Source organism: Schistocerca piceifrons, chromosome 1 (genome assembly GCF_021461385.2).
Source record: "Schistocerca piceifrons isolate TAMUIC-IGC-003096 chromosome 1, iqSchPice1.1, whole genome shotgun sequence".
In the NCBI taxonomy this organism is placed as follows: Eukaryota; Metazoa; Arthropoda; class Insecta; order Orthoptera; family Acrididae; genus Schistocerca; species Schistocerca piceifrons.
The window spans coordinates 1,154,627,750-1,154,650,003 of NC_060138.1; the positions used below are offsets into that span (position 1 = coordinate 1,154,627,750).

The 22,254-nt window shown below is 40.0% G+C and overlaps 2 protein-coding genes across 3 annotated transcripts in view; one reads left to right on the forward strand and one right to left on the reverse strand.

Moving 5' to 3' along the window:
* Positions 1-3,975, forward strand: part of LOC124781147 — a 179,746-nt gene extending 175,771 nt beyond the window's left edge. The window contains exons 3-5 of one of the 2 annotated variants that reach the window (XM_047253834.1): positions 99-168; positions 1,599-1,660; positions 3,689-3,975. In XM_047253834.1, coding sequence (XP_047109790.1) covers positions 99-168; positions 1,599-1,660; positions 3,689-3,725 — 169 coding nt within the window. In that variant the 3' untranslated portion in view covers positions 3,726-3,975. The remainder of the gene's footprint in view (positions 1-98; positions 169-1,598; positions 1,661-3,688) is intronic. The other variant, XM_047253835.1, reaches the window with a different exon arrangement.
* Positions 3,976-4,561: 586 nt separating this feature from the next.
* The window catches only part of LOC124781173 (CDGSH iron-sulfur domain-containing protein 2 homolog), an 83,240-nt gene continuing 65,547 nt past the window's right edge, over positions 4,562-22,254 (reverse strand). The window contains exon 4 of the mRNA XM_047253838.1: positions 4,562-5,762. Within this exon, the coding sequence (XP_047109794.1) occupies positions 5,676-5,762 (87 nt within the window). The 3' untranslated portion in view covers positions 4,562-5,675. The remainder of the gene's footprint in view (positions 5,763-22,254) is intronic.

Sequence of the window (22,254 nt, forward strand, 5' to 3'; positions counted from 1 at the left end):
CAATGGTTACCAGCTTAAAAGAAAAGGTAGCAGAATACTTTTTCGAAAATAAGAATACTCTGTTACTCAATATCTACATTGCCCTCTTTCAATTTCAGGAAACGTTATGGAAACAGACAGCTCCTAATAAATGAAGATGATGATTTCAGCAATGCAAATAATTTTGAGGTAAGTGTTTTCAAGACAAATACGGAATGATAGTTCTCGTAAAATGTGTGCAGACAGTTATGTTAGAAAGGATTTAGACGGTACATTGGGACTCAGTAGTGTGACAATGGATATCTGGGGCTTGTGTGGGATCCACTCATCCATTCTGGTGCCCTCTATCCTGGAAATGCTAGGTTGGGACTAGTATGGTACTTCTCCAACTTTGTGGAGAAACATACCTGTATAAGGGCTATTAATGTCATGGGGCAGCCACTCCCAAAGGCATTTTAAAATTACTGCCAGCCCGCCCCCCCCCCCCCCTCCCCCCACTTCTCCCTCATGGAGGAATGCATATGCCCCCTTTTGTCTGTGTCAGTGTATGTCACTGGTCAAATGTTATGCCATTTTTCAAAGCACTTGCACACCGTGTAAGTGAGGTGGAACGTGGGAACCAAGTCCAGTATCTCCCTAGGTGGAAAACCACCTAAAAATCATATCCAGGCTGGCTGGCACACTGGCCCCCGTCATTAATTGGTAAGGTGGATATGATCTGCGGTCAGTGTGTCTCGCCATGTCCCAGAAGTGGTCAGTTTTACATGCTCAGCTACCTGCACCAGTCTGTATGGGATAACGAAAATTAATACTCTGTCAGTAAAAACAAAGTTCTCTGTTCAGTATTTATTAAGTACAGATGTTAAGAGGAGTAGGTAAAGGTATGATAGATAGAAATAACCAAGAGTAAGGAACAGTACGGTATCTGAAATGGGCACTGGAATGTCTTGAAGTGTTGAAAGATGTGGCATAACTTTCGAAACAATAATTCTGCTTTGCTGTTACAAAACTTACCGAAACAAAAGAGAACTCTTTGCCATAGTGGGCAATAGCAGGATTAACCTACTTTTCCACATAAACATTCTGCTTTGAAATTACTTGAAATGGACTTACCTAGTATTTTTAGCTTTTTAGTATACTGGTGGTATGAAACTGATTTCTCATTCTTCAAACTTTTGCAGCAGAATTAATCATGTGTTTCTATTAAAAATCTAAGAAAAAAGATATACTGCACAGTAATCAGTTTACAGCAGTTACCAATTTGTAGACCACATGTCTGGAAGACATGTAGTCTATCCAACAGTGCAAAGAATAAAGTGCAACTTCTAAACGAACAGCCTATATTGGCACAAAAAAAGCGCTAAGCTCTTAGTTTTAATCAGTTTACTCCTATACGCAAAACCTCTACATAGATACCCACTACAATAAATAGAATAAAAAAGAAACTTTTCATTTAAAAACTATAAGTAACTACTTGAAAACAGAGTTATGAAAAATATAAATGCTTTCTGTCAAAAATAAAATTAAGCTTGACATCCCATGTGCCCCCTTGTGAGGTACATACAAAACACCATTTCAGTTATGAATAGCTGCTTCAATAACTGTCTCTCTCTCTCTAGATGCCAATGTATGAACTGCAAGAGCGTTTTTGGCCACGGGGGGTTGACAGGGGAATCTCAAGGTAAAGTCCAAGCTGTTATTAGCTCTTTAGCATCAAAATTTTTGTTAGAAAACATATTGAGCAGTTGTTTATTGAAGCAACTAGATATGAACTGTGATTAATTACTGTTAGAAAATAATTCTAGTTTCATATACAGCAGGTACCAAATTCCAGGTTAACTCCAGGCACTTGTTCTGCTGCTCTCCTGTGGAGAATGAAGCATAGTAACACGTGACAGTTACTTCTCTGAAACAAACTGAGAAATTTCCCTTGTGATCTAGCTTCAAAATTTGTTTGTAGGATTTCTGAACTGAAAAAGAGACAATATGAGGAACACTGTCATAACTTGTGTAATTTAGAATATTGATGAGTGCAGATCCCACTCCCCATTCCCACATACACATGAATGTGCACACACTTGGCCCCTATCCCTCACCTTGTTCTCTCTCTGTGTCTTCTTAGCATGTACTGATCTTACCTGGTCCAGATGGACTACAGAAGAGATGATTAGGAAATACGCATGTGCAAGTAGGTGCAGGTCTGAGCTCTCACAGGAAAGGAAGGTTATAGTGGCAGGTGCCCACGCCATAATGTGCTTGGCAGATAGCAATGTAAAAGGAAAATGGGGCACTGCAGATTAAGTATTGTAGATGGAAAATGGTTTGGGAGGTGGGAAGAGCTCATAGTGAGTGAAGCAGCCCTCCAAGAAGCAGCACAGGGATATGTGTGATGTGAGAGAAAAAAATAGATCAATTAAAGAAAAATATGAAGTTAATGAAAGGAGATGTAGCAAAAGAATTGGATGACTGCAAGAGCAGGAACTTGAAAGTGGGCTCAGGTAGGTGGATGCCAGGTAGACTAGGGATTGAGAAAAAGAGAGAAATCAGCATGACCAGATGCTTGGTGAATGATGGAATAATACTTTGGGAGGTGTAGGAATCAGTTGTGATGAAAAATTGTACCCAGTGCCATGGAAGACACAGCTTTTATGGTCCACAGTGGTACTATGAGGTAAGAAGTTGCCTCTTTGTGGGAGTTTAGTTAGCATTAAGAATGTGAGGTGAGATGGCATTTGAAGGTGTAGTTGCAAATGAGAAGTGCCTATTAATGCTTCAAATAGGCCTTCAGCACAATCGCAGAAAAACTGCTTACTACTGTACATACAGCATTCCCCCTCTTCCCTACCCCTCTCAACAAATCCAGCTCACAATCAGTTCGCTTGGTCCTCTTATAAATGTAAATGTCGTGTGACGTGCAGCTTTCTATACTAACCACAGCTGAGGTCACCACTCTCCTTCGATGGCACACAAGATCAGTGTGGATGTGCTGTAGGTGTATGCTTGGTTGACACACAAACTACCATAATCCACATCTATTTTACATGTTTTCTATTGCTCAGTGCTTTCTGCACACTGAATGTTGTCTTCCCTTACACCATTGTTTACATTGTCTTCACTGGACTATATGACAGGATAAACGGTAGTTCTCAGTAATTTTGTAGGTTCTTTACACAGTTGATGAACTGCTAAAAAATTGTGAATTCTTGCATAAATTTTCTATTCAGCACCTGTATTCATAAAGTTAATAATATGTCAGCACTTAAGAGTAGATAGCTAATCACTCTATGCATTATGATTTATTCTTCAGTCACAACTTTGCTTTTATTATTAATTTTATTTATGCTGTTTATCATAATTACTGTAGTCATTTTCTTAGGTGAAGATAACATGTGATTTGTTTGTCTGCATTTATTGTTTACTGTTTTTGTAGTGGTTTAAGTGGTATTCTTGCCTTCAGTTAGCTAAGACATGTGATAACTTTGAAGAGAGGAAAAATATCCTTATTGAGCAAAACAAGTTTACTCAATATATACAAGCTTTTTTCCTCAAATGAACACGAAACTACTAGCTTGAAAAATAAAATAAAATAAACTTGTTTTTTATGACCAGCATATTTTCCTCTGTTCAATATAGTTGTGAACTTATACAAGATGAGATTTAATTTCAAGCTTCTGACAACACTAATTACTTGTGTTTCATGTTGTTTCAGTTGTGACAACACACAGAAGTCACTTAACAAGAAATAAACCTGTTGATGATGTGATCCTGCATGCAGGTTCTTCAATGTCCCAGCATATCTGTGATACTTACGTGTGAATGTGTGTGTTCTGTGATGAACTGAAATATAGTGCTATTTAAGTTAAAGTCATGTACATATTAAATTACAAATAAAAGTTGCAAAACCCTTTGGCTTTTTCATGTTTAACATAAAGCGTGTATGTACAATTTTCATACAAAATTGTCTTTTATTAAATATTAGAATTTCAAGATTTCTGATACAAATAGTTTCAATGCCTCAAATAAATGCAAAGTTTTCCCTTTAAACAATGATGTAAGTAGTAAATATTCATTTGGAATGTAAAACATTGGTATTATGATGATCAATGTATAACATCTCTTTTTACAGTTACACACATACCAATACAGAAAATGAATGGCTATGACATTTAGTAAGGCACTTGACAAAAACATCCATACTTGAGGAAATTCCTTTTAGCACCTTGATTTCAAACTAGAAAAAACAGTTGAAACATTGTATTTAGTGAAATACAGTGCAGAATAACAAAAGAAGGAATATGAACATAAGGAATAACAATTTTCTTTCTTAACAATATGGAAAGGGAAAGGATAGGGAGAAAGGAGCAGAGATGGAAACAAAGGTTTAATAGAAAGGAGAAAATTATTCAGAACCCAGTGTTATGAGATCTATCAATGTGAAATTATTTTTGTCTTAGACACAATTTCTTTAACTACACCCTATTTGCCGAGTGCTGTCTGCTTCTGTTTCTTTACATTTTCTTTTGTCTGCTTTTCTCCTCTTTCCTCATCTGTCATATACAATTTGTACTCTTTGTGCCTGTGGTTTTCACACTCACTCTCTTTCCTATCTCATCAGCCTAATGAACTGCCAACTGTCTTCTCTTATTTTTTTTATTATTTTCTCAGAACTAAACATATTCTATTGATATCTGGAGTCAGACTTTTGTCCCCTTTTAAGAGTCATTTGCTCTTAACTTTAAATTTTTTACAATTTCTCTCTTCTAGTTACACATTACCATCTCTTGTAGCTCTGTGCTCCCCTTATCATATCTCCCTGTGAACAAATACTTGGAAGTCTCAATTTCTGGTTATACTTTTCTGCTGTTGCATTTCTCAATAACTCTAAATGTGTAACTTTTTACCTGTATTTACTAATGTGTTTCATCCAGACTTATTGATATGGATGTTTTCAAATCTCAAGACTCATCCAACTGCAGAACAGGAAGCCCACAGATCACCATTCACCAGTATTAAAAATAAGAGACAATAAAAGTGTCAACATATAAGAAAGTAGCTACCTACATGAAGTTCACCTCCAATACTTTTTGCGCCTACTCATCAACTTCTCTCACATGACACATTACATGTCAAACTGAAGTTCTCTCCACACCACCTCCCAACCTAACTGAATTGGTCAACCAGCTCTCATGTCACAGGAATCCAACGGTATATTAACTCCATAGGACAAAGCATAATAAAGCAAGAATGCATTAAAACTAGCCTCCAAACTGAGAACTGCTTTGTTTTATAGTATGATCCATGCAAGCATATAAATGTGTTAATAACAGAAGTATATTGCACTGTCTGTGTTCCATAACTGAAATTGGCCACTTTTTACAACAATACCACTGTGTGTGCAGCACTATGATGCATGTTTCTTAATCTACTGAAGCATGCAATATATAGCTATTAAAAACAAGTTAACAATATAAAGGGGAACTTGAAATTGTTCATAATAGATGATGACATAAATTCTGGTTTCACAGCATAAACATAGTTATGAGGGTACAAAAGTGTTCTTAATTGTGTCTATATTGTAGAACTATTTCTGCAAGACATTCTAGTTTGTCCAAAGAAAAATATAAAGAAAACTAATAACAAAAATCCCTGCAGCCTAATCCATTTGTATCCTACACCAATGAACTGGTACCGGTAATTCATACTTTGCGCTTGATGACTAAAGGTCCCACGTTGTCTCCTGTTTCTCTGTTGTAGTACTTGTGCACTCCATCACAGTATGGCCACTAAAAGACAAAAATGTGTTTCAGAACTTCTAACAATTGAAGCAAAAGAACAATACAGCTTATAAATCTTATCAGGTGAATTTGTATTCTAATTACCAAGAAGGGGATATAAAAATATGAATAATTGCAATCTGCATTAAAAAGGGACATAAAATGATGTGTGAGACAATAGTTCCTGCAGTAATACCAGCTTATGGCAAAGTTTTGTACAACAAATACTTCTTATGTACTTTATGTTAGGACAGTGCAGTTTTTAAATCAAGCACTCAGCAATTTTACATATTGTGATTATTTACTTTAATGAGAGGTAGTTTAAGTAATGAAACATTGTAGGGCATTCAAAATCACACACAAATTCAGCTAGAAAATGAATTCCCCTTAAAACAGACGGGAATATTATTAATATCACCTCATACAGTGTTTCCTAGTTATGCACCCTTATGCTACATATTTCATAAAGGAAATTATGACGGTTGTGGGGGGGGGGGGGGGGTGAGGAGGAGGAGGAGATTAGTGTTTAACGTCCCGTCGACAACGAGGTCATTAGAGACGGACCGCAAGCTCGGGTGAGGGAAGGATGGGGAAGGAAATCGGCCGTGCCCTTTCAAAGGAACCATCCCGGCATTTGCCTGAAGCGATTTAGGGAAATCACGGAAAACCTAAATCAGGATGGCCGGAGACGGGATTGAACCGTCGTCCTCCCGAATGCGAGTCCAGTGTGCTAACCACTGCGCCACCTCGCTCTGTGTGATGGTTGCATTATAAACACCGAAAACAAACTGTATCAATCCAAACATTTATCATCGCTCAAGATTTTAACTAATTCTAGCCACCAAGTATTGCACTATCTGCTGACTGGTCAATGGAGTCTGCTACATTTTCTTATAGACTAGTACACACCAAAGCATAAAAAATAAGCTTTCTTAATGATTATGCTATCTCTGGCATGCTAATTGAAAAGAAATGTTTAAGAGAATTCTTAATTATATGGGATAAAAACATTAACAACTGAATTTACTGTCACAATAAATATAATGATTACTTGCTATTTACTTCAGTACGATTTTCAAAAGAATATTTTTAAGCAGAGAGAGAGAGAGACAGAGAGCACTACATGTTCTGCTGGTTATTTTGCCTCAGCACCGCAGCCCAACTGGGCTGTATGAGATCTCACTCAGCAATGATTTCAGTCTTATTTATGTGGCTGTCATTTACTTAACATCTCAACTACTTGCAGTTCATTTCAATCTTTCCATTGTTCAGAGAAGAAATCTGATTTCACTTCACATATGACAAAAAAAGAGATACAAGTTTTCTGCTATAGCATCAGGTGATGAGCAATAAGCAACTGATTATCTTTACAATACATAAAGCCCAGTAGGCATCACACTAAGAACTGTTTCTCTCTCTGACTGCTCCTACGGGACATTGTATCATCCACAGACAAATCATCAAGCATGGCAATATTACATTTATGATACAAGTTCTTTTTACAAGTGTCATGAAGGAGAAGGCCCTTCTGTTCCACAATCTCATCAATCAAAATAAGCAATTTAAACATATGTTGTACAGTATGAAACTCCACAATGAAAATGCCACATTTCTTGACACACGCCCAGACAACAAAGATATGTCCCATGATCCAGCTCCCACAACTCCTTTACATGGGCAGTGTGCAAAACATTCACAAGAAAGACCTACTGTCTGGAAATGAATCATACACAATATGAAAGCCACGACATGGCCAAATGCTATACTAGAAACTTTGGTCTAATAACAAAATATTCTGCCATTTGAACATTTACATCTGCAAAGAAAATCCAGTGCTCATTGCTTAATACCCCTACCTCCACTGTGTGGATAGACATATCGTGTAATTTCATGACTACTTGCTTGCTGGGTACAAGTTAAAACACAAAGTGATGTGACATATCATAAATGGTAAGTACATAGAGCAGTCTTCAAGACCTGTTTGCTTGTATTCTTGTCAAATTGTGTTTTGGTAACTATGGGAAATAAAGTACTAAAACCAATATCACTGATCAGTATTACTGAATAACGGAGCAGTATTGATGTTCTCGGCACCGTCTTGTGGGTCTTGGAATATCGAATTCCCTAACGTTTTTAGAAATGCACTGTTCCAAGTGTCTAGCTCAAACTACCACTCCGGGCTCAAAGTCTATTAATTCCTGTCATGCAGCCATAACCACATCATGAACCTTTTCATATGAATCACTTGAGTACAAGTGATAGCTACGCCAATCCACCGCTCTTTTACACATGCGTATGCGATACTGCTGCCATCTGTATATGTGCATATCCCATGACTTTCGTCACCTCAGTGTACTACGACTACTTACACACAAATATATGGGAAACTAATTATGATGGAAAGATAGGGGACAGTAAAGGAAGAAAATATGTGTATGTGAAATATATTCTAGTTATAGTTTAAATGAACGTGGAAAGGCATTGCAAATATATTACGAAGTCATCCAATAAAACTAAGTCCATGTGGAAAGTTGTGCAGGATCTTATGGGAAAGAAGACAACTCACAAAAATACTGTGATATCACATGATTGCAAGAATGTCACTGACCCTAGGGCAGTTGCAAATAGTTTCAATTCTTATTACACAACTGCTGCTAGAAAATTAGTGAAGGAAAAATTTGGTAATCCACCTAACACAACATGGAAAGAACTTTCATCTACTGAAATAAATAATATATCCACGTTCCTCAGTCCAATAGGCCCGACAGAGCTCCTAAATACCATTAATTCACTGAAGAGTAATTATTCAACTGGTATTGATGACATTCCAGATTATATTATAAAAATAACAGCAATACTTTCGCCTTTATTAGGCATATGCAATTCATCCTTACCATGTGGTGTCTTCCCACAGCAACTGAAAATGGCAAAAGTAAGACCCTTTTATAAGAAAGGTGATCATGAATGTGTGGGTAACTATAGGCCTGTGTCTCTGCTGTCAGGGTTTTCAAAAAGTATTGAAAAAGTGTTCCTTTCAAAACTAACTACATTCTTTGATAAGAATAAAATTACTTCTGAATGTCAACATGGCTTCAGACCAGCGATCAATAGAAACAGCCACTTTCAATCTGATAAACCATATCTTAAATGCAGTGGACAACCACAGAAATATCTCGGGTTTATTCTTGATCCTAACAAAAGCTTTTGGTGTGATTATCATTCTGTGCTCCTGAGAAAGCTTGAACGGTATGGTGTAAGAGGCATGCCATATCAATGGATTAAATCATATTTGGAATATCACTCTCAGGTAACTGAAATTAAGTGCATGGAAGGAAATTAACTCGAAGTACTCCTTCCAGAATCACATGGACTAAGTCATGGTGTTCCACAGAGCTCCATTTTAGGTCCCTTTCTTTTTTGTGTGCATATTAACGATTTCCCATCACACGTTGGGGATTCTGAACCAGTACTGTTTGCAGACGACACCAGTCTATTGATTGAAAGGAATAAAGAAGAAAATCTTACTGAATCTGCAAAAGATATCACAAAAGGAGTGTCTGAATGGTTTACCAGAAACAGTTGGTTAATCCAAAGAAAACGGTACTAATGAATTTCCACACCAACCAAAATAAAAATGTGGCACAACCTGTAATATGTATAGATAACCAAAACATTAGTGCTGTCAATGAAACTAAATTTCTTGGGATTCATATCCAGGAAAATCTTAAATGGAGCACTCATACCACATCCCTAAGTTCAAAACTAGCAAAAATTAGCTATGTAGTAAGAATTCTTTGCAACAATACTAGTGCAGAAACAGTTAGGGTTGTATACTTTGCTCGTGTACATTCACTACTGAGGTACGGTATCATTTTCTGGGGAAATGTACACCAGGCAATAACAGTTTTCGCGAAACAAACGGCAATTATAAGAATGATGAAACAAGTGAGCAGCAGAAAACCATGCAAACCTTTCTTTAAAGACCTAAAGCTCCTACCCCTTCCCTGCATTTATATACTGGAAGTAGTCATGCATGTCAAAAAAGTATACTGAGAAAAAGAAAACCTTTTTCCTCAAAACAAAAGTGTCCATGATTACAGTACCAGGTCAGTGACATACATGTTAATCATTGTAACACCACATTATGCCAAAAAGGTGTATATCATGCAACAACAAAACTATACAACAGATTACCAAGACATATAAAATCTCTTCCTGAACTACAGAGCCTTAAAAAGCCTACCATTTTAAAAACTGCTATTATTCAATCTCACAGTATCTTACGCAAGAAAAAATGTAATTAGTATCTTTAATTATTGCAATAAGGTATAAATATACAGTATTTTTTTAAAAATGTAATTATTAACTGCACAGATCCAATTTGTTATAAAAATGTTAATAATGTATGTCTGATATTGGAAAAACCAATAGATAAAAAGGTTTTCTGCCCAATATCCTGTTTACGATATATGCACTGAAAAAGAGATTTATATGGACAAATAAAGGAAAGATAACCTTCAACGTCCACCACAATACTCCGTATTGTAAACTCAAGACATTACAGAATAGCGGTAATTCTAATTACTAAATACTGAATATAACGGGCCTAAGGAAGAAGATAGGGGTTTTGGTGGGAAAAAAACTTAAATCTAACATAACAATCACAATACCCAACAGATAGTGACGTATACAAATGACGAAAGCAAATAAAACAAAAATAATGGAAAAACAGTATTGTTGTTGTTGTGGTCTTCAGTCCTGAGACTGGTTTGATGCAGCTCTCCATGCTACTCTATCCTGTGCAAGCTTCTTCATCTCCCAGTACCTACTGCAACCTACATCCTTCTGAATCTGCTTAGTGTATTCATCTCTTGGTCTACCTCTATGATTTTTACCCTCCACGCTGCCCTCCAATGCTAAATTTGTGATCCCTTGATGCCTCAAAACATGTCCTACCAACCGATCCCTTCTTCTAGTCAAGTTGTGCCACAAACTTCTCTTCTCCCCAATCCTATTCAATACCTCCTCATTAGTTACGTGATCTACCCACCTTATCTACAGCATTCTTCTGTAGCACCACATTTCGAAAGCTCCTATTCTCTTCTTGTCCAAACTAGTTATCGTCCATGTTTCACTTCCATACATGGCTACACTCCATACGAATACTTTCAGAAATGACTTCCTGACACTTAAATCAATACTGGATGTTAACAAATTTCTCTTCTTGAGAAACGCTTTCCTTGCCATTGCCTGTCTACATTTTATATCCTCTCTACTTCGACTATCATTGGTTATTTTACTCCCTAAATAGCAAAACTCCTTTACTACTTTAAGTGTCTCATTTCCTAATCTAATTCCCTCAGCATCACCCGACTTAATTTGACTACATTCCATTATCCTCGTTTTGCTTTTGTTGATGTTCATCTTATATCCTCCTTTCAAGACACTGTCCATTCCGTTCAACTGCTCTTCCAGGTCCTTTGCTGTCTCTGACAGAATTACAATGTCACCGGCGAACCTCAAAGTTTTTACTTCTTCTCTATGAATTTTAATACCTACTCCGAATTTTTCTTTTGTTTCCTTTACTGCTTGCTCAATATACAGATTGAATAACATCGGGGAGAGGCTACAACCCTGTCTCACTCCTTTCCCAACCACTGCTTCCCTTTCATGCCCCTCGACTCTTATAACTGCCATCTGGTTTCTGTACAAATTGTAAATAGCCTTTTGCTCCCTGTATTTTACCCCTGCCGCCTTCAGAATTTGAAAGAGAGTATTCCAGTTAACATTGTCAAAAGCTTTCTCTAAGTCTACAAATGCTAGAAACGTAGGTTTGCCTTTTCTTAATCTTTCTTCTAAGATAAGTCGTAAGGTCAGTATTGCCTCACGTTTTCCAACATTTCTACGGAATCCAAATTGATCTTCCCCGAGGTCGGCTTCTACCAGTTTTTCCATTCGGCTGTAAAGAATTCGCGTTAGTATTTTGCAGCTGTGACTTATTAAACTGATAGTTCGGTAATTTTCAAATCTGTCAACACCTGCTTTCTTTGGGATTGGAATTATTATATTCTTCTTGAAGTCTGAGGGTATTTCGCCTGTCTCATACATCGTGCTCACCAGATGGTACAGTTTATGTCATGACTTGCTCTCCCGAGGCCATCAGTAGTTCTAATGGAATGTTGTCTACTCCCGGGGCCTTGTTTCGACTCAGGTCTTTCAGTGCTCTGTCAAACTCTTCAGGCAGTATCTTATCTCCCATTTCGTCTTCATCTACATCCTCTTCCATTTCCATAATATTATCCTCAAGTACATCGCCCTTGTATAAACCCTCTATATACTCCTTCCACCTTTCTGCCTTCCCTTCTTTGCTTAGAACTGGGTTGCCATCTGAGCTCTTGATATTCATACAAGTGGTTCTCTTTTCTCCAAAGGTCTCTTTAATTTTCCTGTAGGCAGTATCTATCTTACCCCTAGTGAGACAAGCCTCTACATCCTTACATTTGTCCTCTAGCCATCCCTGCTTAGCCATTTTGCACTTCCTGTCGATATCATTTTTGAGACGTATAGGAATCACAAAATAAATAGCGCTATACAACGAAAATTCACAAATAACGACTTCATATGGAACCAACATTCAGAATTCATCTATACAGGTCAATTAAAGTTGCCGATTCTTAGGTTCGTCATTTTTGCGTTTCCAGGGTATACAGCACGTTTAATTAGTTTGGCATACAAATTTTTCTTACCGCTGTCTGTACTAGGGCTACTGAAAAAACACGGTAAAACTAGAAAAATGTAATCGAGAGATACAACTTGCCTATTACGTCACTCTAGTTGTTGATTCCAAGGTTCGTTATGTTTCGCATATTTGCAGTAGGTGTGTACAGCGCTTTCTTTTAGGATTTTCGATTTTGGAATCGCTCTATGTATTTGAGCCATATAGGTCAATTCTAATGGTCGAGCCCGCGTGCCGTTATTTTTATTGTTATTTCAAGAAGATTTACCTTTTTGGTGTCGCTGTCTGTACTATTGCAAAAATGCGATGAATAAGAAACCTTGGAATCGACAGTCAGACTTCACCTGATAGCTAAAATACAGAGACCGGAACCAAAGAAATAAATCCTAAAAGTAGTAACAGTACACATTAAATTAAAAATTACGAAATGTGGAATGGAGAACTAGAATTGACCTTTACAGTTGCTCTCTTAGTTTCCTGCCTAACCATACCACTGGAAACCTCAACGTATTAGGACTTAACTGCATAGTTCACCTCAGTTACTAACACAAAATTCAGCTTCTGCAATTCTTTTGAAAAAGGAAAAAAAGGCCAGCTAGTGTCATTTACTGGTGTATTAATAATTCTGAAGGCTTGAGTGTAAAGAAATCATGTCATTCGTAAATGAACTTGTTCAAGTGATACTTTCCTTTATGCACATGAATTCTGATTGCACTGTTTATTTTTACTGTCTGAGGATTCCGGAATAGAAAGGGGGCAAATTTGAAAATATCTTCTAAAAATACAAAAGGGTTAATTACGAGAACTGCACGTTTTTCTATGAAACTCATTATGGTCTAATAATCACAAAAATATAATAATATCGTAGGAAAACAAAACTTTTTTATTCCAAAACAGGAAAGTACATTTGCCCCATTCTACCTGTGCATGGGGCAATAAGGACGAGAGCTACACTTCTGGCCATTAAAATTGCTACACCAAGAAGAAATGCAGATAATAAACGGGTATTCATTGGACAAATATACAGGGTGTTACAAAAAGGTACGGCCAAACTTTCAGGAAACATTCCTCACACACAAAGAAAGATAATATGTTATGTGGACATGAGTCCGGAAACGCTTACTTTCCATGTTAGAGCTCATTTTATTACTTCTCTTCAAATCACATTAATCATGGAATGGAAACACACAGCAACAGAACGTACCAGCGTGACTTCAACACTTTGTTACAGGAAATGTTCAAAATGTTCTCCGTTAGCGAGAATACATGCATCCATCCTCCGTCGCATGGAGTCCCTGATGCGCTGATGCAGCCCTGGAGAATGGCGTATTGTATCACAGCCGTCCACAATACGACCACGAAGAGTCTCTACATTTGGTACCGGGGTTGCATAGACAAGAGCTTTCAAATGCCCCCATAAATGAAAGTCAAGAGGGTTGAGGTCAGGAGAGCGTGGAGGCCATGGAATTGGTCCGCCTCTACCAATCCATCGGTCACCGATTCTGTTGTTGAGAAGCGTACGAACACTTCGACTGAAATGTGCAGGAGCTCCATCGTGCATGAACCACATGTTGTGTCGTACTTGTAAAGGCACATGTTCTAACAGCACAGGTAGAGTATCCCGTATGAATTCATGATAACGTGCTCCATTGAACGTAGGTGGAAGAACGAAACTAAAATGAGCTCTAACATGGAAATTAAGCGTTTCCGGACACATGTCCACATAACATCTTTTCTTTATTTGTGTGTGAGGAATGTTTCCTGAAAGTTTGGCCGTACCTTTTTGTAACACCCTGTATTATACTGGAACTGACATGTGATTACATTTTCACGCAATTTGGGTGCATAGATCCTGAGAAATCAGTACCCAGAACAACCACCTCCAGCCGCAATAATGGCCTTGATACGTCTGGGCATTGAGTCAAACAGAGCTTGGATGGCGTGTACAGATATAGCTGCCCATGCAGCTTCAACACGATACCACAGTTCATCAAGAGTAGTGACTGGCGTATTGTGACGAGCCAGTTGCTCGGCCACCATTGACCAGACGTTTTCAATTGGTGAGAGATCTGGAGAATGTGCTGGCCAGGGCAGCAGTCGAACATTTTCTGTATCTAGAAAAGCCCGTACAGGACCTGCAACATGCGGCCGTGCATTATCCTGCTGAAACGTAGGGTTTCGCAGGGATCGAATGAAGGGTGGAGCCACGGGTCGTAACACATCTGAAATGTAACGTCCACTGTTCAAAGTGCCGTCAATGCGAACAAGAGGTGACGGAGACGTGTAACCAATGGCACCCCATACCATCACGGCGGGTGATACGCCAGTAGGGCGATGACGAATACACGTTTCCAGTGTGCGTTCACCGCGATGTCGCCAAACACGGATGCGACCATCATGATGCGGTTAACAGAACCTGGATTCATCCGAAAAAATGACGTTTTGCCATTCGTGCACCCAGGTTCGTCGTTGAGTACACCATCGCAGGCGCTCCTGTCTGTGATGCAGCGTCAAGGGTAACCGCAGCCATGGTCTCCGAGCTGATAGTCCATGCTGCTGCAAACGTCGTCGAACTATTCGTGCACATGGTTGTCTTGCAAACATCCCCATCTGTTGACTCAGGGATCGAGACGTGGCTGCACGATGCATTACAGCCATGCTGATAAGATGCCTGTCGTCTCGACTGCTAATGATACGAGGCCGTTGGGCTCCAGCACGGCGTTCCATCTTACCCTCCTGAACCCACCGATTCCATATTCTGCTAACAGTCATTGGATCTCGACTAACGCGAGTAGCAATGTCACGATACGATAAACCGCGATCTTGATAGGCTACAATCCGACCTTTATCAAAGTCGGAAACATGATGGTACGCATTTTTCCTTCTTACACGAGGCAAAACAACAACGTTTCACCAGGCAACGCCGATCAACAGCTGTTTGTGTATGAGAAATCGGTTGGAAACATTCCTCATGTCAGCACATTGTAGGTGTCGCCAACCTTGTGTGAATTCTCTGAAAACTAATCATTTGCATATCACAGCATCTTCTTCCTGATGGTTAAATTTCGCGTCTGTAGCACGTCATCTTCGTGGTGTAGCAATTTTAATGGCCAGTAGTGTGTAAAGACATACAAAACTAGTGGAAATGCACAATTTCTTTTTGTTCTACATTTATTTCGTTTTACGGTATTATGAAGTTTTAATCGCAGTATTTATGCCTCTCTCTTTTTAAATTCATAATCTATGGCACCCTAGTCCTACGATAGTTGTGTGTCCACAACATCGGAATCACTCAGTTTTGTGTTCTCTCTTCTTCCTTTTTGAATTTATTGTCAGGCTCTTTCTTTTGTTTTTTACATTTACAATTTTATTGTCTTTCTTAGTTTTCCCCTTAGTCTTTCGTCTTTGGCAAATTTCTTTCCTCTTTTCCTTAACAGTAGCTTCCAACTTTTTTTTGGCATGGCTAATCAGTTAAAGACTGCCACCTTCCCCTCTTCCGAATTGCCCTTTCGTGCTTTCACATACATAAAGGTAAAGGAATCTGAATTGCAGGACAAACATTAAACGAAGGTGCCCTATTGTCATCCAAGAGCACCCAGGAGTAGAAAAAGTAGTCTAATTAAATAAGAGCACCTTGGCCGACGCGCCGTCATTACAGTTAGCTGAAACCTCGCCAGCTTTTATCATCTAACCTGGTAGGAATGTCTCTCTTAACTGGTGTAGGTCTCCTACATGAATGAACTATTCCAACTGAACAACTCCAGAAATGATTACTTCTTTACTTAGATGCCTTCCAGGTCCAGTGTCAGTTGTCTCTCCTGGGGGAAAATCGGCATTGGTCAATAAGTAATGGCCGCTATCGACAGGGGATCTCAAGTTGATTCCGTATTTCTAGATTTACGGAAAGCTTTTGACACCGTTCCTCACAAGCGACTTCTAATCAAGCTGCGGGCCTATGGGGTATCGTCTCAGTTGTGCGACTGGATTCGTGATTTCCTGTCAGGAAGGTCGCAGTTCGTAGTAATAGACGGCAAATCATGGAGTAAAACTGAAGTGATATCAGGTGTTCCCTAGGGAAGCGTCCTGGGACCTTTGCTGTTCCTGGTCTATATAAATGACCTGGGTGACAACCTGAGCAGCTCTCTAAGGTTGTTCGCAGATGATGCTGTAATTTACTGTTTAGTAATGTCATCCGAAGACCAGTATCAGTTGCAAAGCGATTTAGAAAAGATTGCTGTGTGGTATGGCAGGTGGCAGTTGACGCTAAATAACGTAAAGTGTGAGGTGATCCACATGAGTTCCAAAAGAAATCCGTTGGAATTCGATTATTCGATAAATAGTACAATTCTCAAGGCTGTCAATTCAACTAAGTACCTGGGTGTTAAAATTACGAACAACTTCAGTTGGAAAGACCACATAGATAATATTGTGGGGAAGGCGAGCAAAAGGTTGCGTTTCATTGGCAGGACACTTACAAGATGCAACAAGTCCTCTGTTAGAATATTGCTGCGCGGTGTGGGATCCTTACCAGGTGGGATTGACGGAGGACATCGAAAGGGTTCAATAAAGGGCAGCTCGTTTTGTATTATCATGTAATAGTGGAGAGAGTGTGGCAGATATGATACGCGAGTTGGGATGGAAGTCATTAAAGCAAAGACGTTTTTCGTCACGGCGAGACCTATTCACGAAATTTCAGTCACCAACTTTCTCTTCCGAATGCGAAAATATTTTGTTGAACCCAACCTACATAGGTAGAAATGATCATCAAAATAAAATAAGAGAGATCAGAGCTCGAACAGAAAAGTTTAGTTGTTCGTTTTTCCCGCGCGCTGTTCGGGAGTGGAATGATAGAGAGCTAGTATGATTGTGGTTCGATGAACCCTCTGCCAAGCACTTAAATGTGAATTGCAGAGTAATCAATCATGTAGATGAATATAGATTTATTATTATTATTATTATGCCTTTGAGTGTGTACTCAATTTAGCCATCGGCAACACAGTGACAATGTACACATAACTGAATAAACAAATACAGAAAAGTTTTTTATTCTTGTAAATATGCATAACTGTTACAGTTTTGTACATAATGTTTTAAAAATTGAATTGAATTGAATTGGAAAATAATTAAAAGTGTCTTGGCTTACAATTCACACCAATTCTGAAATATCTTCATCAGCAAGACATATTCATAATTTACGTATACCATTAAAACCTACAGATTGTAACCAGTACTCTCGATGAAGTTAACTATCACTTTATGTAGACGAACGTCTTTAGTACACAAAAGAGAAGAAGCTGATTGAGGAAGATGGTAGCCCATACTCAGCAATGTCTTCAGAAAGACCAACCGTTCACGGTCAAATTTGGGGCACATAAATAAGATGTGGTTGACATCAGCTTCCGACTCAGGATCACACTCACATGCTGGTGAACTGTAAACGTTGATCCGATGTAGATGTTGTGGGAAAGAGGCATGATTGAAGCGGAGTCTTATGATGGTAGAAATCGTGGATCGGTCTAGATGTGTCCTCATGAACCACGGCTGTGAAGGAATCCGAGGTTGTAGCCTGCGAAATAACCGCCTTTTATCTGTTAAGAAACGTTCCACATTTCCTGCCATTGTTGTCTTGCGTGATCCTTGACTTCACCTAAGTAGTCTGTATAAGGAAGGTGCAGATCCAGGACGGTGCCTAAGGTTGCCGCTTGTTTGGCTAATGCATCAACTTCATCATTATAGAGGATACCAGAGTGGGAAGGTACCCACAACAAATGGATCGTCCGGCCCGTGCGTGTGCTGCGAATATATTCAGATATCACATCCAAGATATAACTGTTGGTTGTTTTGTTCCATCGACTGTACTGAATGTTTTTAAGAACGCTTTGCGAGTCAGATACTATCAATATCTTGGGGACGGAAGTGCTAGAGACAAACTTAAGTGCTTCCAAAACTGCCACTGTCTCCGCCGTACAAACAGAAGTGCTCGTAGGCAGTTTGAAGGTTTTGCGGATCTGGATCTGAGGGCAGAAAAAAGCGCATCCTGTACACTTTTCTTGCGGAATTTTGGAGCCATCGGTATATACACAGAGAAAACCCAGCCATTGTGCTTGAACGAGACGATTGAAGCCAACGTTGACACTAGTATTGTCCAGCCAGGTCGTACTTAAATAATGGACTGGGATCTGGGAGCAGAGCGTTTGAAGATCATATTCAAAAACAGGTAGATGCGCTGAACGCCGTATAGAATGTGACAGGTGACCAAGTGTAAAAGTTGGCACAAATGGCTGGCACGTTATTCCTTCTGTGGGATGCAGTCCACAGTCCATAAATGCAGTCTCTACTTTGATAGACGGAACTGTCCATAATGGCCATGCCTTGACTGTAGAATTTGTCCGATAACATTTGGCGCCTAATACTCAAGGGCATCTCCCCTGCTATTAAAAGGGCGTTGGTGGGCGTCGATCGCATGGCTCCAAGACAGGTACGAATAGCTCTATATTGAAGAGTATCTAATTCGGAGAGATGAATCTTTGACGCAGTGTGGTAGAATCGACAGCCATAGTCTAATCGAGATCGAATTATCCCTCGGTACATGGTGAGTAAAACACTCTGGTGCGCTCCCCACCAGACACGAGTGAGTGACCTGATTACATTTAAACCTTCTTCACACTTGGTAACGGCGGATCGGATGTGGGGCGCTCAGCTTAACCTGGAGTCAAAAATCATCCCCAGAAATCGAACGTGATATTTTATTGGGAAGGTGTACTTGCCACAGGTAATGTGATCTTCAGTGCGAGCTGTCGTCGGCTTGGAGAAGGGAACGACTGCTGATTTCTCAGCCGAGATCTCCAGCCCATTGATAGAGAGCCACTCATCGATGTGTGCGATTGTTGTGGTTAATGCCGTTTTGGCCTGAAGATATGAAGCAGCGGTAGAATAAACACATATCATCCGCATACTGCAGGATTTTTGTGGGGGGAGTAAGTATGCATTCTAGGTCGTGCGTATATAGCGTATAAAGGAGAGGACTTAAAATTGCACCTTGTGGCAAGCCCTGGGAGACATAAAAAGGTCCGATCATGGTACCTTTGAAACGGACGTTGATCGTTCTTTGAGTAATCAGGGTTCTGATACCGTAGATCATCCGTGAAGGAATTCCGAATCCTGCCAGCTTGTCCAAGAGTATCGGTATTTGTACGTGATCATATGCACCCTTAACGTCAAGAAAAGCTGCCACTACTGTCTCTTTCGTTTGAAAGGCTGACGTGATATCCATATTAAGCAAAAACAGGTTATCAGTGGTCCCTTTGCCTTTTCTGAAGCCGTATTGACTCCGAGGCAACAAATTACTTTTTTCAAGCCACCATTCTAGTCTCCTTTTTACCATTCGTTCCAGTGTTTTTGCAACACACGACGACAAGGCAATAGGTCTATAATTAGCATCAACATTTGGATCTTTACCACTTTTGAGAATTGGAATTATTACTTGCGTCTTCCATGTTGATATGAGGTCTTTCTTCATCCAGTACTGATTAAAAATGTTCAAGAGAAAGTCTTTCGCTTCTATAGGCAGGCGTGCAAGCATAGAGTAGTGTATATGATCAATGCCAGGGCAACTGTCGCTCGATACTTTAATAGCTTCGTTGAGTTGTTCTTTAGAGAAAGGACCAAGGAGAACATGATGGAGGTCTTCTTCAGCGGGGAACCGATGGTTTAAAAATGGCACCATGGGAGGAGCGATTGTATCTATGAATTCCTCTAACTAGGCCGTGGCAGCAGGAGGGGAGGAAGACAGTCTTCTTGTTCTAAAAGCTTTTATTTTATGCCAGATGCTTGCCATACTGGTTTCATTACTTAGGGACAGACAAAATTGTTTCCAACTGTCCTTGGTTTTCTTCAGGAATTTGTTAACTCGCGCATTCACTTTTTGCACAGCCAAGTTGTCCAATGAAGAATTCTGACGATAGGTTTTCAAGGCGAGTCGTCGCTTCGCAACTTCCCGAGAGCATTCAGAATTCCACCAAGGAGGAGAACGGTGCTTCATTACTGTAAACTCTTTTTTCTTAGGGATGCTGATGCCAGCTGCGACGTTCATAGCATTGAGTGAAACTGGGTATGCATCTTCGTCACGTCTCGTATTTGCGAGTGCCCGCCGAACCGTTCCCTTATAAGAGGCCCAATTGGCTTCCTTGATTTTCCACGCACTATTAGAGTAACAGATGTGCGTAGTATCGACGTTGATGTTGATGTGAAACTCTATTGGGAGATGATCGGATCCCACTGAATCCTTTTTAACGCACCAATTAGATATTTCAGTAAAGCAGGGGGGGGGGGGGGGGGTGCAAAGAGTTACATCAACTGCGGAGGGTCTACGGAGAGGTGAAGTTATAGCAAGAGAGCCATCGTTGAGTATCACTACGTTGTTATCTTCGATAACGCTTATCAAGGTCCTGCCGTTCCTGTCTGTCACGTCTCCTCGCCACGCTACATGGTGGGCATTCACGTCTCCAGCTACGATAAAGGGAGGACGAAGCTGACTTACTAATTGTCTCCAGTCATCTTCCACGATACTGTGGTGGGGAGCGTTATACAACGAGACAACGAGGCAACTGTAAAGGTTTTGTGGGCAGTTCGTATCTCCACAGCAACTAATTCAAGGTTGGTGACAGCTACGTGTAACGGGTGTGGTCGATGCGGCAGCGAAGTTTTTACCAGTATAGCTACGCCGCCACACCCATCGAGACGGTCTTCCCTTACTATAGAATTATTTTGAAAGCGAATAGTTCGTTCGAATTTGAACCAAGTTTCACATAACATAACGACATCAGGCTGACTTACGAACAGTTCTCGTTGCAAGCTTTCTCTATTAGAATTAGCCGATCTCGCATTCCACTGCAATACTTTTAAAGCCGTAATAATTTAGGGCGAGAGAGATTGAAATATGCCAGTAACGAGGTGCCGGATATCGGAATTGTACATAGCACTCTTTTGTCTCATGTTTTGCATGACAATATCAATCACATTTATTATCTTATCTATAAGTTCAGCATGACCTTGAGGCTGTCGTTGATTCGGCGCTTGTGGGGTTGCTGATCTGTGAGCAGCAGGCTGGTATGGATTTTGGCTGATAGGAGTGAATGAATGTTGCATGTGATATAAAAGGCTGCGGTACTGAGACCACTCACGAACGTTATTTTGGTTGTTCACTTGCGCCTGCCGCCGGGGAGGCCGGTAAGCGACGTGTGTCTGCTGGGGCACAGTTGCACGCTGAGTTGCGTCCCCACTTAGCGTTAACTTTGCATGCTTGCGGCGTGCAGAGTTGTGGGTTTTGAAAGTCCGGAGAGCTCAAATTTGTTGGAGCAGGAATGATCGGAGCCGGCAAGTGATGTTGAACCCCGGTGACGGATGCATAGGTTGGCATACGAGCAATAGACAGCGCATCCCTGAAGTCAATGTTGAACGTAGCTAATTCTTGAGCTCGTCGCCGTATATGGTATTCCGGGCAAGAACGGTCCCTGGATGCGTGTTGTCCCCCGCAATGAGCGCAAATAGTGATAGGTGAGACACAGGATTCAACATTATGTGGACCACTACATTTAATGCATCTGCAACAGCTTCGAAACTTTTAATATAAGTTTTCATTGTTGCACTTGTGTTCAATGCTGATCCAAAAAGAGTCGAAATTGTAAAGACAGTGACGACTTACCTGGTTTGCTTCTAGGCCATTTTCGAAGCTCATTGGTCTAATGAAGACTTAAAGGCTTCACA